This window comes from Bos taurus, chromosome 8 (assembly GCF_002263795.3).
Source record: "Bos taurus isolate L1 Dominette 01449 registration number 42190680 breed Hereford chromosome 8, ARS-UCD2.0, whole genome shotgun sequence".
NCBI classification, from domain to species: domain Eukaryota; kingdom Metazoa; phylum Chordata; class Mammalia; order Artiodactyla; family Bovidae; genus Bos; species Bos taurus.
The window spans coordinates 53,888,116-53,902,996 of record NC_037335.1 but is presented as its reverse complement, the minus strand read 5'-3'; the positions used below and the strand labels follow the sequence as shown (position 1 = coordinate 53,902,996).

Below are 14,881 nucleotides of genomic sequence, written 5' to 3'. Positions count from 1 at the left end.
GTAGGTTTGTTATAAAAGAGTCTAACTCAGGACCAGCATCATGGAAGAAATGCATAGGGTAAAGTAAGTGGGAAAGGGCACAGAGCTTGCACGTCCTCTCCAGAGTGTGTGTTCTCCCCAAATCTGAAAGCTCTCTGAACCCTGTCCTTTTGGGTTTTTATGGAGGTTTCATCATATAAGTATGAGTGATTAAATCATCAGCCTTTGGTGTTTGTGGGTGCGTGCTCAGTTGCTCAGTCGTTTCTGACTCTTTGTAACCCTGTGGACCGTAGCCTGCCAGGCTCCTCTGCCCATGGAATTTTCCAGTCAAAAATACTGGAGTGGGATATCATTTACTATTCCAAGGGATCTTCCTGACTCAGGGATCAAACCTGAGTATCTTGCGTCTCCTGCATTGACAGGCAGATTCTCTACCACTAGTGCCACCTGGAAGCTTCCTAATGGATTCAAGGAATTAGATCTGATAGACAAGAGTGTCTGAAGAACTATGGACGGAGGTTCGTGACACGGTACAGGAGTCAATGATCAAAACCATTCCCAAGAAAAAGAAATGCAAAAAGGCAAAATGGTTGTCTGAGGAGGACTTGAGAAGAGAAGTGAATGGCAAAGGAGAAAAGGAAAGATTTACCCATCTGAATGCAGAGTTCCAAAGAATAGCAAGGAGAGATAAGAAAGGCTTCCTCAGTAATCAATGCAAAGATATAGAGGAAAACAATAGAATGGGAAAGACTAGAGATCCTTCAAGAAATTTAGAGATACCAAGGGGACATTTCATGCAAAGATGGGCTCAATAAAGGACAGAAATGATATGACCCTAACAGAAGCAGAGGTGGCAAGAATACACAGAAGAACTATACAAAAAAGATCTTCATGACCCAGATAACCATGATGGTGTGATCACTCACCTAGAGCCAGACATCCTGGAGGGCAAAGTCAAGTGGGCCTTTGGAAGCATCACTATGAACAAAGCTAGTGGAGGTGATAGAATTCCAGTTGAGCTATTTCAAATCCTGAAAGATGATGCTGTGAAAGTGCTGCACTCAATATGCCAGCAAATGTGGAAACCTTAGCAGTGGCCACAGGACTGGAAAAGGTCAGTTTTCATTCCAATCCCAAAGAAAGGCAATGCCAAAGAATGCTCAAACTACCACACAATTTTGCTCGTCTCGCATGCAAGCAAAGTAATGCTCAAAATTCTACAAGCTAGACCTCAACAGTACATGAATCAAGAACTCCCAGATGTTCAAGCTGGATTTAGAAAAAGCAGAAGAACCAGAAATCAAGTTGCCAACATACGTTGGATCATAGAAAAAGCAAGAAAGTTTCAGAAAAACATCTTCTGCCGTTTTATTGACTATGCCAAAGCCTTTGACTTTTGATCACAACAAACTGTGGAAAATTCTTCAAGAGATGGGAATACTAGACCACCTTACCTGCCTTCTCCAAAACCTGTATACAGGTCAAGAAGCAACAGTTAGAACCTGACGTGGAACAACGGATTGGTTCCAAATAGGGAAAGGAGTACGTCAAGGCTGTATATTGTCACCCTGCTTATTTAACTTCTATGCAGAGTGCATCATGCAAAATGCTGGGCTGGATGAAGCACAACAGGAATCAAGATTGTTGGGAGAAATGTCAATAACCTTAGATATGCAGATACCACCACCCTTATGGCAGAAAACGAAGAGGAACTCAAGAGCTTCTTGATGAAAGTGAAAGAGGAGAGTGAAAAGGCTGGCTTAAAACTCAACATTCAAAAAACGAAGATCATGGCATTTGGTCCCATCACTTCATGGGCAAATAGATGGGGAAACAATGGAAACAGTGAAAGAGTTTATTTTTGGGGGCTCCAAAATCCCTGCAGATGGTGACTGCAGCCATGAAATTAAAAGACACTTGGTTCTTGGAAGAAAAGCTGTGACCTACCTAGACAGCACAATAAAAAGCAGAGACATTACTTTTGCGACAGAGGTCTGTTTAGTCAAAGCTGTGGTTTTTCCAGTAGTCATATATGGAGGTGAGAGTTGGACCATAAAGAAAGCTGAGCACAGAAGAATTGATGCATTTGAACTGTGATGTCAGAGACTCTTGAGAGACCCTGGGACTGCAAGGAGATCAAACTAGCCAATCCTAAAGGAAGTCAGTCCTTAACATTCATTGGAAGGGCTGATGCTGAAGGTGAAGCTCCAATACTTTCGCTACCTGATTTGAAGAACTGACTCATTGGAAAAGACCTTGATGCTGGGAAAGATTGAAGGCAGAAAAAGGGGGACAACAGAGGACAAGATGGTTGAATGGTATCACCGATTCAATGGACATGAGTTTGAGCAAGCTCTGGAAGTTGGTGAAGGAGAGGGAAGCCTGGAGTGCTGCAGTCCATGGGGTCACAAAGAATCGGACACAACTGAGGGACTGAACTGAACAGAGCCCCACCTGGCCTTTGGCGACTGAAGTCAAATTGTTGATCCCTTCTCCCTTCCCCACAGGTCAGGGGGTGAGACTAAAAGTTCTGCTTCTCTGTTGGAGGCTGGTTCCTGGGACCAGCAGAGCCATTCCTTAGGCTCTTTCCAAAAGTCACCTTATTAACATAACAAAAACACCCTTTTGCTCTCTTCCCTTAAGAAATTCCAAGGGTTTTAGGAGCCCTGTGCCAAAAACTGGGATGGAGACCAAATATATATTATAAAACTGTATATCAAAGATGTTGCTTTTTTAAAAAGTGAGGTAAAGAAAGGTCTGATGGATGTGTCAACTGATAATACATATAGGCTGGCCAGAGCCTTTACGTCTGTTTTCACCTAATTGCATTTTTTTGATGCCTTCCTTCAGGGATGTTTATCACAAAATTATTTATAAAACTGAAAAACTAGAAGTACTCAAAACGTGTTATGACAGGAGAATTGTTCAGTTATCACACATTCTTATGATGCCCTTTTAGACAATCATGAACTGTTTCTGAAGAATAATTAGTATCTTGGAATAATTAGCAAAATATGTTAAGTGAAAAATAACAGTATACAGGACTATTCCATTTTTAGTTTAGAAAATGAACAAAAAAAGGAACATTTGTGAAGTGAAAGTTGCTTAGTTGTGTCTGACTCTTTGTTACCCCATGAACTATACAGTCCATGGATTTCTCCAGGCCAGAATACTGGAGTGGGTAGCCTTTCCCTTCTCCAGGGGATCTTCCCAACCCAGGATCGAACCCAGGTCTCCCACATTGCAGGTGGATTCTTTACCAGCTGAGCCACAGGGGAAGCTCTTGCTCAGAAAACGAGTCTGGAAAGAAATATACCACAATATTCAGATTTTAGGAACTTTGAAAACTCTCTTGTTTTTCTGAATTCTCTATAATAAATAATTGTAACTTTTTAAGTTGGAAAAATGTTTAATAAAAAGAAAGTTTACAAGGACTTAAGATCAAGAGCCCTGGACAAACAGGAGGCCTTGGTAGATTATAGTCCATCTTCTTCCTAATTAGTTTTCAACCAGAAAAATCCTTGAACAAGTCACTTTGCTTCCCTCCTCTGTAAAATAAGCAAGTTTGGAGCTTCTTAAACTTTTTCTCTGAAATATATCCAGAGGCAGAAGAGAGTGAACAAGCTCTCCTAGAGGAGAGGGCTGGGGGGCATGTTGGCTCAAAGAAACTTGAAAAAGTTTTAGCCTGAATATTTGTATAAACCTCCTGTTCTCCGAACTATACTATGTGCATACAAGCTAAGTTGCTTCAGTCGTGTCTGACCCTTCGCAACCCTATGGACTGTAGCCTGCCAGGCTCCTTAGTCCGTGGGGTTCTCCAGGCAAGAATACTAGAGTGGGTTACCATTTCCTTCTCCAGAGATCTTCCTGACCAAGGGATCGAATGCTTGTCTCTTACATCTCTAACATCATACTGATGTTAGTTTAAATTTTCTTAAATTAGTACGAAGTGTACATACCATAAAGTTCATCATTTTAAACTGTACATTTTAATGGTGTTTGGTATAGTCACAAAATGGTACAATCAACTGATGATAGTTTTTAATACATGGATGTTTACCATGAACATGGTCTGGTAAAATGGACATTCTAAGAAAATACTCTTGTATCTTTGAGTAACCTTGGAAGCACCTTTTTCAGGAGGATTTTCTATTTTAAGAAGCCTGGATGTGAAAGTGAAAGTTTCTCAGTTGTGTCCGACTCTGAGACCCTGTGGACTGTAGCTCCCAGGCTCCTCTGTCCATGGGATTCTCTGGGCACGAATACTAGAGTGAGTTGCCGTTTTCTCCTCCAGGGCATCTTCCCAACCGAAGGACTAGGTAATCTCCCTCTTCCAAAACATTTTCAATAAATTGCATTCTCAGTGCATTTTTGCCTGTCTTTTAAAAATAATGTGACTGGGTGAGTTTTTATTAACAGTTCTGGTTACTACTAACTTATTCATCTCTTCAGTTTCCATTTACAGTGGGTGATTTTCAATTCAGTTAATTTCCATGTTACATTTAAAAAACTATCCAGTACCTTATCCACTACCTTCTTCAGCCTTGCTGGGGATAAAGAGTTAAGTATTACCAGCCCTTGCTCTCCAAGGACAGTCTTTAAGGAGAGGAAGTCATGGTGATTGTGGTATTAGAGCTGCTCAGTTTCACGAGCAGGCTTCCAGTATAAGTGGAGGAAAATGAGTGGGAGGCAGAATATGTGTATTTTAAAGTACATAAGCCAGAATGTGGACAGCACATGGATTGCATTTTGACTCAGTGTTATTAAATCACTTTTATCTCAGTGCTATTAAGTCTTTGCAGGTGTGGGTTGATGATGTGCTTGTGGGTAGAAAATTCCTCCTTGAAATTTCTAGTTCTGCTTTATCCAAGTTTATGTGGAAGTAGCCCAAGTTCAGCTTTGGTGGTGCTGAGATTCCATATTTTAAACTCTTGGCCTAAACCAATGGACCTTAAGTGCAGATACTTGGATTACAATTGAGCTCCATGAGACTTGGGTTTGTTCTTAGCAGCTCTTTATCTGGGTGCTGGCCAATCAAGAGGGCAGGGCAGGGGCATTTGGCCTGAGCTTTCACATTAATTAAAGGCTTTAGATGTAGACTTCTGATGGTTTGACAATATCTCCAAATACAGTCATGAAAGGCACTGGAAGGATAAAATGGATATATTCACTGTACAACTTTAAATACCACAGTTTTTAGAGCTCTGTTTTGGCATTTCTTCTTTTTCCTGGGAGCCTAGAAAAAGTGGCAGTGGTGTGGGTCTCACTGCGCCTATGAGAGGCCCTGAGAAGGTCTGTTTTCTGACTTGTAGAATAAAAGAAACGAGCCCTGCAGCGCCTGCACGTGCATCGGTCAGTGACTGTTTTCCAGGGGAAACGGAGCACAGCGTGTTCCTCAGACACTGACAGTGTAACTGACATTTTTAGGACGCTGAGCAATTCTTGTGTATGTGTGGATTGTGCCTCATAGCCCTTTTGATAAAATGTAGCCTAGGAAGCCAACTAACACGAGAAAGAAGGAACCATTGAGTCCTTGATTGCTTTCAACTACAAGTGACAATTCATGAAACCATTAAGAAGGTAATATGTTATTGGATTTAGAACTGTCAGGGTATGGGATAAGAAAAACTGTCTTCTAAACAATAAGGCTCTATTGTAAAGTGATGAACCATAATGAAAAAGAATGTGTATATACATACATACATACATACATACATAACTGAATCACTTTGCTGTGCAGTAGACATTAACACATTATACGTCAGCTATACTTTAGTATAGCTAAAGTGTATTCTTGCCTGGAAAATCCCATGGACAGAGGAGCCTGGTAGGCTGCAGTCCATGGGGTCGATTAGAGTTGGACACGACTGAGTGGCTTCACTTTCACTCTTCACTTTCATGCATCGGAGAAGGAAATGGCAACCCACTCCAGTGTTCTTGCCTGGAGAATCCCAGGGACGGGGGAGCCTGGTGGGTTGCCGTCCTTGGGGTCGCATGGAGTCGGACATGACTGAAGCGACTTAGCAGCAACAGCAGCATACTTTAGTAAAGGCTTCCCCGGTAGTTCAGTGGTAAGGAATATGCCTGCCAATGCAGGAGTCAGGGATTCGATCCCTGGGTCGAGAAGCTCCTCTGTGGACAAAGAAGGGCATGACAACCCACTCCAGTATTCTTGCCTGGGAAATCCCATGGACAGAGGAGCCTGGCAGGCTATAGTCCATGGGGTCGCAAAAGATTCAAACACGACCTAGCGACCAAACAGTAAGGCATATTAATACTTCAGTAAATTAAATTTTAAAAGATTATGCTGAGCAAGAAGCCCCAAGAAAGAAAAACTGGGTTGCTTTTAGAATTGGATGCAACTGACTGCAGACTGCATCTTGAGAATGGGCAGAGTAGTCAGTGTAAAGGTATAGAGGCTTAGTATGAGTAGGATACATAGAGTGAATATGGATTTGTGGCAGCAGCTGTATACAGGAATACTCTTGTGTTGAAAAGATCTTGGCAAAGCCTAAAGTATCAGATTGTGTATTAGAGAGAGTCTGTACATCGAACATGCTGTATTCTAATACCTTACAAAGTGATGCAGTCCACAGTCGGATATTAAATTTATATATTATGTTTGTCCTGATGGAAAGACATGTGAAATGAACTGGGATTGCTCTCGTGCCTTATCCTGATCCAATGGGTAGGGAAGAAAAACAGTATCCCTCAAAACCAATTGTACTTGTTAGATGAAGTGGGCTTTTTAAAAAGCATGATTCTTTTTTTCCTGGACATACCGTGCAGCTTGTGGGATCTTCATTCCCTGACCAGGGATTGAAACATGTCCCCTGCATTGGAAGTGCAGAATTTTAACCACTGGACTGCCAGGGAAGTCCATAGCATTGTTCTTAAATAGCCTTATTTCTGGGTATTTAGATGGGCTGAGATAAGAAAAGGTGTAGTACTCGACAAAAGGTGCAAATAACTTTTGGTGAAAATTTTCAGCCACATTTATAGAGACTAATGAAGATGAAAAGTAAAATTTTTCTAGACTCACATCCTTCCTTGTATATCTTGATATACTTGTTATTATATAATATGATTGGAGATATATTCAAATTAGCAAAGATGGAACTCCTACCCCCAGATTTAATGTAAGGGCTCCTTGCTAGATTTTATTTCATCAGTGGCTTTGGAAACAGTAGATTTGTATTTCTTGAGGTAGGTCAAAAGTTGCTTCTGCTCAGTACTGTGAAAAGAGATTAGACAGCACTGGATTCACAGACCAACCTACTAGTAGAAGTGTGCTTTCGTTCATTCAGAGATAAAGAATTATGAAGTCTCTCATTGTGCTTTCCATGTGGCCTTAGGAAACAAAGTCATTTTTATAATCTGGAACAGCTGGGTGTTTTTATTTGTTTGCTTTTAAACAGACTTTAGAAATTCTAATCCAGAATAGATTTTTAAAATGTCTGTTTCAAACCCCAAGAATATTGTGTAAGTTTATGAAAATAGGAGAAAAACATGAAATTTGGTTTACACATTTGTGAAGAATAGTTCATTTGTCTCCCATGATAGAACTCTTCCTGGAACAAAGAAGCTGAGTTTTTTGCTTGGCTGGTGCTTTATTCCATAGTACAGAATAATACTTTATTTGACTACTTTTATCATTGTACCTGTAGCATTTGCATTACATAGATTTTCTCTTAAGTGAAGCGCTGTATTCGCTTTTAATTTGCAGCAGTTATACAATAGCATCAAAGCGTGCTGCTGCTAAGTCGCTTCAGTCGTGTCCGACTCTGTGCGACCCTATAGATGTCAGCCCATCAGGCTCCCCCATCCCTGGGATTCTCCAGACAAGAACACTGGAGTGGGTTGCCATTTCCTTCTCCAGTGCATGAAAGTGGAAAGTGAAAGTGAAGTCACTCAGTCGTGTCCGACTCTTAGCGGCCCCATGGACTGCAGCCTACCAGGCTCCTCCATCCATGGGATTTTCCAGGCAAGAGTACTGAAGTGGGTTGCCATTGCTTTCTCCGATCAAAGTGTGAGTATTAAATTTGTATGTGAAATTTACCTGGGAGGGATGGCCAGTCTTGGAAGATGACACCAAGATTCAAAATACTATTAATTGAAGTAATATTTGGAAATTCAGAATTTGGTTAGATGGATGAAAGTTGAATGTAGTCAGGACCACGCGGAGACATTTTTGGACTGCAGGCAGTAGAAGTTAATTATCTTGGATTTGCACAGCCGTGATTATGAAAGTATCGCCAAATCCAGGCTGGGCAGGTGCAGGCTGGGCTCGAGCCCTTGTGCTGGCACTTACCAGCCTTGTCATCTTTGCCCGGACGCTTCACCTCTCCAAGGCCTTTTCTTTTCCATGGAATGAGGGAAAAGTCATCTATCTCAGAGTTTTGAGAGGATAGTGTCAGTCTATTTCACAGTGGCAGAATTTAAAGGGTTGAACACGGATTTATTCTTTATATTTTTTATTGGAATATAATTGCTTTACAATATTGTATTAGTTTTTGCTGTACAACGAAGTGAATCAGCTGTTAAATATATGTATACATACATCTCCCCCTTCTTGAACCTCCCTGCCTGCCCATCTCACCTCTCTAGGTCATCACAGAGCACCAAGCTGAACTCCCTGTGCTGTACAGCAGCTTCCCACCAGCTAGCTATTTACACATGATATTGTCTATGTGTCAGCGCTACTCTCCCAATTCATTTCACCCTCCCCCTCCCCTTCTGTGTCCACATGCCTTGAACACAAATTTCTTTAGTTTCCTTTACAAGAGACAGGATATTCAGGGAGTGGAGACCACCATTTGCCCTGTCAGATTAGAGATTAGTCTTGAAGTATGTGTTGCTGGGGGGCAGGTGGGCTCAAGTGTACATGCTCTGGAGGACAAGTACTAGATTTATTAGCACATTTGAAGATGAGTTGGGAGCCCTGGATTCTAGTTTGGGCTCTATCATCATGATTGGCTTCCAGAAGAGTGTTAAAAGAGTGAATTAGCGACTAGAAAAAAGGAAGTACTTTGTAAACAAGAGAGCACCTTATAAATAAGATTTATAGAGAAAGAGCAGAAGAAGAAAAGGCACCCCCCCTTCCCTTGCCTTCTTATTTGTTCATTTATTAAGCTGCCCCTGCTCTCCATTGGGTATTTACACATGTCAGGGTCTCAGCAGGAAACAAATGGTCCACTCCAGCTAGGTGACTGAGCAGAGTTTTGTTCAGGGACTGTTTACAAGGTATTAATCCAGTGTAGGCAACCAGTAAGAGCTAATGAGTGCAGTAACCAGGGGCCAGCAAGGCAAGGGAGCAGGTACAGGAGCCCAGAGAGGGCCACCTGGCAGGAGCTGTAGACTCTTGAAGGGGACACAGCATATCTGTGGGGCCCTTATAGGAAGCAAACTGGGGAAATAGATGCCCCTTTCTCATCCTCCTGCTCTGTGGTCTCTTCCTGGTGTCTCCTATGGATTAAACCCGAGAAGACTTAAGCCAAGAGAGCTGTTAATGTGAAACCTTCCCAGCCAGCCTCCTGGGGCACCAAGCAAGATGATATAATGGAGAGAGAGGATCCCAGGGTGTGTCCGGGGCAACAGGAAAATATCTTAACCTTGGAGTTAGGTTTTGGATTCTTTTCTCCTTTCCTCTTTCCCGATTCCATTCATTCATGTGTCCTGTGTTCCACCTGTATTTGGAGTCTTCATTAGTGTGATGCCCTGGAGCTTAGTGTAGATCCCAAGAGCAGCCAGGTTTTGACTGCTCTTGCCCAACATGACTTAATTGAAAACAGCCAGCATGGCTTAGATGTCTTCTCTTTACTTTCTTGATTTTATTTGGGTGTGGGGGGAGTATATAAAAGCCTTCAGCTAGGAGAAAGCAGCCTCTTGCCTGATTCTCTTTCCTTTTCTTTTCATGTCGTTCAGTTCAGTTCAGTTCAGTCGCTCAGTCGTGTCCAACTCTTTGTGACCCCATGAACTCCAGCACGCCAGGCCTCCCTGTCCATCACTAACTCCTGGAGTTCACTCAGACTCACGTCCATTGAGTTGGTGATGCCATCCAGCCATCTCATCTTCTGTTGTCCCCTTCTCCTGCCCCCAGTCCCTCCCAGCATCAGAGCCTTTTCCAATGAGTCAACTCTTCGCATGAGGTGGCCAAAGAATTGGAGTTTCAGCTTTAGCATCAGTTCTCCCAAAGAACACCCAGGACTGATCTCCTTTAGAATGGACTGGTTGGATCTCTTTGCAGTCCAAGGGACTCTCAAGAGTCTTCTCCAGCACCACAGTTCAAAAGCATCAATTCTTCGGCGCTCAGCCTTCTTCACAGTCCAACTCTCACATCCATACATGACCACTGGAAAAACCATAGCCTTGACTAGACGGACCTTTGTTGGCAAAGTAATGTCTCTGCTTTTGAATATGCCATCTAAGTTGGTCCTAACTTTCCTTCCAAGGAGTAAGCGTCTTTTAATTTCATGGCTGCAGTCACCATCTGCAGTGATTTTGGAGCCCCAAAAAATAAAGTCTGACACTGTTTCCACTGTTTCCCCATCTATTTCCCATGAAATAGATCTATGCCATGACCTTAGTTTTCTGAATGTTGAGCTTTAAGCCAACTTTTTCACTCTGCTCTCACTTTCATCAAGAGGCTTTTTAGTTCCTCTTCACTTTTTGCCATAAGGGTGGTATCATCTGCATATGTGAGGTTATTGATATTTCTCCCGGCAATCTTGATTCCAGCTTGTGGTTCTTCCAGTCCAGCGTTTCTCATGATGTACTCTGCATATAAGTTAAATAAGCAGGGTGACAATATACATCCTATTTGGAACCAGCCTATTGTTCCATGTCCAATTATAACTGTTGCTTCCTGACCTGCAAATAGGTTTCTCAAGAGGCAGGTCAGATAACCTCACATATTAAGGTTTCTTTCTGTTTTTGGTGTGGAAGAAACTGGCAGAGGTTCTGATTTGACGATTATGTCTTTAGTTGGGCCCTCAGAGCAAGGATAAGGATAAGCATATCTGGGATAAGGATAATAAACAGAGAAGCAATTTGGATCTTTTTCTTCCATACTTTGAATTGCTCAGAAAAGTAAAGATACTGATTTCTTCCTATAAATTGTTGATTGCTAATGATAAACAATTTCCTAGCTTTATTTCCATTGGGGATACTTCTCTTTAGATATTACCCCCCCACCCCACCCCCACGGTAGTATTCATGGATGGAATTATATGTTCATTTTTAACTCCTTGCATTAATCTTGTTAAAATGTGTTGATCGCATTCATATTGCTATGAATATGTTTTTCATATACTTTATACTTCAAGGAATTCTGAATCACTTTATTAAAATCATATGAAAATGATAAAGGAAGTGTTAACTTAATATTTCAAGAAATTCCAGATCACTTTATTAAAGGTCATATGAAAAGGATTAAGAATTGGCGACCACAGGACTATGGGGCTAGAAGTCATCTTTGTAATTATGTGAGGCTTCTGTGTTTACCAAGACATCTGTAGTCGTTTAAGAATGCTTCTATGAAAACTGTAATACTTATTTGAATTTTTCATGATTGTTTATAAAGATAGTAATGAAATCCAACCACCAGAAAAACCAAACAAAATTAGGACAGATGTCGTATTGCTAGTTTTCAGTTCTCCTTTTCCACCTTTTTTTTTTTTAATGTCTTGTTGATAGGAAATGGCAGCAAGGGTACTACAATCATCTTGAGTATTATTATTATTATTATATTCTGCTTTGCTTACTATCCTAAAAACTTTTATTTTTCTCCCCACATCGTTAGGGGAGGACATTTATTATTTTGAAAATTTCAAGGAGATTTGAAAGTGAGTGAGAGATATTCAGAAATGAAGTTGCACGCCCACCAAAACAACTTACGTTTTAAAAAATGAAGTTTTTAGGTTTATAGTTTCAGATTCACTGTAGAAGAAATGTGTTGTCATTCAGTGAAATGATATCATCTTTCTGTCTTTCCTCCTCCCCAATGGGCATTGTAGCTTTGTTATGAATTCTCTGCAGGCTCATGGTGACCAAAAAGGAATACTGAAAAAGGGGAAAATGAGAACACAGAAGAAAAAAATTCAGTAACAGTGAATTTCTGTGTCATAGTTAAGAGTGGGCAGAAAGAAGGAGAGTTCCTGTATCTTTCCTGAATTGAGTGATTCCTTGACATAACTCAGCCAAGCAAACCCCCTGGAAATAAATACAGTTGCTACTTGCTATCCTGAAGGATCTGGATTCTTACCTGGATACTGTGCTCTCCATGTACCCCATTTTAAAGTAAGAGAAAGTGTCTAGAAATTTTCCTGCATGTTGTCTTACTGATGTCTGAACTGCATTTGTATGAGTGCATTGTCATCTCCAGATCCAGATCCTGGCTAAACATCCCAGTCTGCTGAAAGCATTTCAGACATACTGCAGGGAAGAGAGCTTTATCAACTGTTTATTCTGTTCAAACCTTGCTGCTTTCATTGTGTTTCTTATAAGATACATGGTTACAAATCACTATCAAAATTCCATGCTGAGTGGCTTCCAAAAAGGTGACAGTTGTTTATTTATTTTTTTAAACTCTGCCTCTGAGCTGGAGTCTCACTCCTCTCATCTTGCTGAGTGTTCACCCTCGGTGGCACTTCCCCCTCTGGTAATGCTGCTCTCCTGTGATGCTCCTCTCAGCAGGCCCTCAGGATGCCACATCCAAGGCCTGTTCCTGTTAATAGTGTAGTTGTCTGGAAGACTGTGAGCAGGTCTCATGGTCTGATGAGCTGCTGTCATTTCTCTTGCAGGGACAGGAGAGAGTGGCAAGAGTACATTTATCAAGCAGATGAGAATCATCCATGGGTCGGGCTACTCTGATGAAGACAAAAGGGGCTTCACCAAGCTGGTGTATCAGAACATCTTCACGGCCATGCAGGCTATGATCAGAGCCATGGACACGCTCAAGATCCCCTACAAGTACGAGCACAATAAGGTAGGCGTGGCTCCTCCTGAGAACGGCTGGCAGAGCCATCCCAGGGCGAATGGTCTCTTCACATGTCTGGGATGCACACTGTCTTTTTTAAATGGGCATTTTCCATCTCATCCTAAAATGGGGTTTTTAATAGCTCAGCACAGTTGTTTATAAATGTTTTTTCCTCCTTAAGTCTTTATAAAGTCACAGCTATAAAAGATTGGAGTTGTATTCTTAGTGATATCAGTGAAGGACATGTCTGGATATTTGACAGTAGGTGTATGGATGTTTAAAATGTGGGGGCGTATGTTACATTAAGAAGAGAGTTTTATCAGTTCAAGACAAATTGACCCAAGTGAGGGGATTCAAATGAGAAGTGGTGGCCTTGCCTCAGCCTCCCACTCTTTGTGCTTCCTTGAACAAAGAACAAAACAGCTTCAGACCATTCTGTCCAGTTTAATTTTGGATTTCGTGACTTCCTTTCAGTAGTACCACAGGCTTAATTTTATTTCAAAATAAGCCCATCTGTCACTTCCAGTAACCTTTCAAACACGTTTCCCTGCAGTTGTATTAAAATAATGGAAAGTTCTAAAACCACTTGAGAAAGGGTTAGGGGAAAAAAATCTAAATTTTCAACTTTTTAAAAACCAAGCAAACTTTCCCAATATTCAGCATTATTTCTTAATTGAAATAGAAAGCCAGATTTTTTTCTTCAGGTGAAAACAAATGCTGTCATTGCTTACCCTCCAAATATTATAACTACATGATCCCTAACAAGTTTGGTGCATCTGAGGGTGTCTTCAGGTTTGAGTTTATGCTGGGAGTGTCTGAGGGAAGCAGAATTGTAGAAACGTCTTCCCTTCCTGTTAATCAATCAGAATGTCTAAGGGTGGAGGCAGTCTTCATTCCTTACAACATGTAGGTGCTGATCTTGCAAGTTGATAAAACCTTAACCTTTTGTTGACAAAACACTACATTTGTACCTGCAGTTGTTTGAGGACCTTCAATCAAAGCATTCATTTTCATTCTCTTAGTACTCGTGATAGTCTGCTCTTGAGGATATTTTCATATACCAGGATCAATGGGTACTAACAAGAAGTCTGCATGCCCAGTATGACTCATATGCTGAGATGTAACTCACAAGCATGAATCATTGGTAAAATAAAGCAGTTCTCTGTACCTCCACTTCTTTTACTATTTAGAAGCTTCTAAATATACAGATCATTTTCAAATCAGGCATTTCTTTTTTTGGAGGTGGTTCCTTAAAATGAACTGGCTGTTTCTTATCTAATTGATACCTTCACACTTCATTTTCCGATGGCAGTGAGAGTCTCTCCACAAATAACAGCGAGACCTTCCACAAATAGTCCTCCCAGCTTCTCCTCTCAAGAATGGAAAGATCTGAGTAGGTTCGTGGAAATATGGTACCTGAATCACAGGAAGCTGTCTGGATACGGAAGCAGTCTGACTTTAAAAGGATCAGGACATTTCCCCGTCAGAAATCTTAGTGTAGTGGGTTTCTAAAATAGGTGGCGTGCTTGTTTTGTTGCAGTTGTGAGTATTCTGTTGAAGAATTTTTTTTTTTTTTTTTAAATACCCTATGACTACAGTTGGTTGATAATGTGATCTGATGAATTCTGGTTATCGCATGTGTGGTGTAATTGATGTGTGTATATATGTCTTATCAATACATATATATATATATATATACACATACATAATGCCAGTCCCTGGTGGCTCAGAGGTTAAAGTGTCTGCCTTCAATGCGGGAGACCCTGGTTCAGTCCCTAGGTGGGCAAGATTCCCTGGTGAAGGAAATGGTAACCCACTCCAGTATTCTTGCCTGGAGAATCCCATGAACAGAGAAGCCTGGTAGGCTACAGTCCATGGGGTCACAAAGAGTCGGACACGACTGAGCGACTTCACTTTCTTTCTACA

At 41.2% G+C, this 14,881-nt stretch overlaps 1 protein-coding gene across 1 annotated transcript in view; it reads left to right on the top strand.

The window, feature by feature from the left end:
• The window catches only part of GNAQ (G protein subunit alpha q), a 310,505-nt gene that overhangs the window by 92,699 nt on the left and 202,925 nt on the right, over positions 1-14,881 (top strand). Inside the window, 1 exon segment of the mRNA NM_001110002.1 lies at positions 12,780-12,964. Coding sequence (NP_001103472.1) covers positions 12,780-12,964 — 185 coding nt within the window.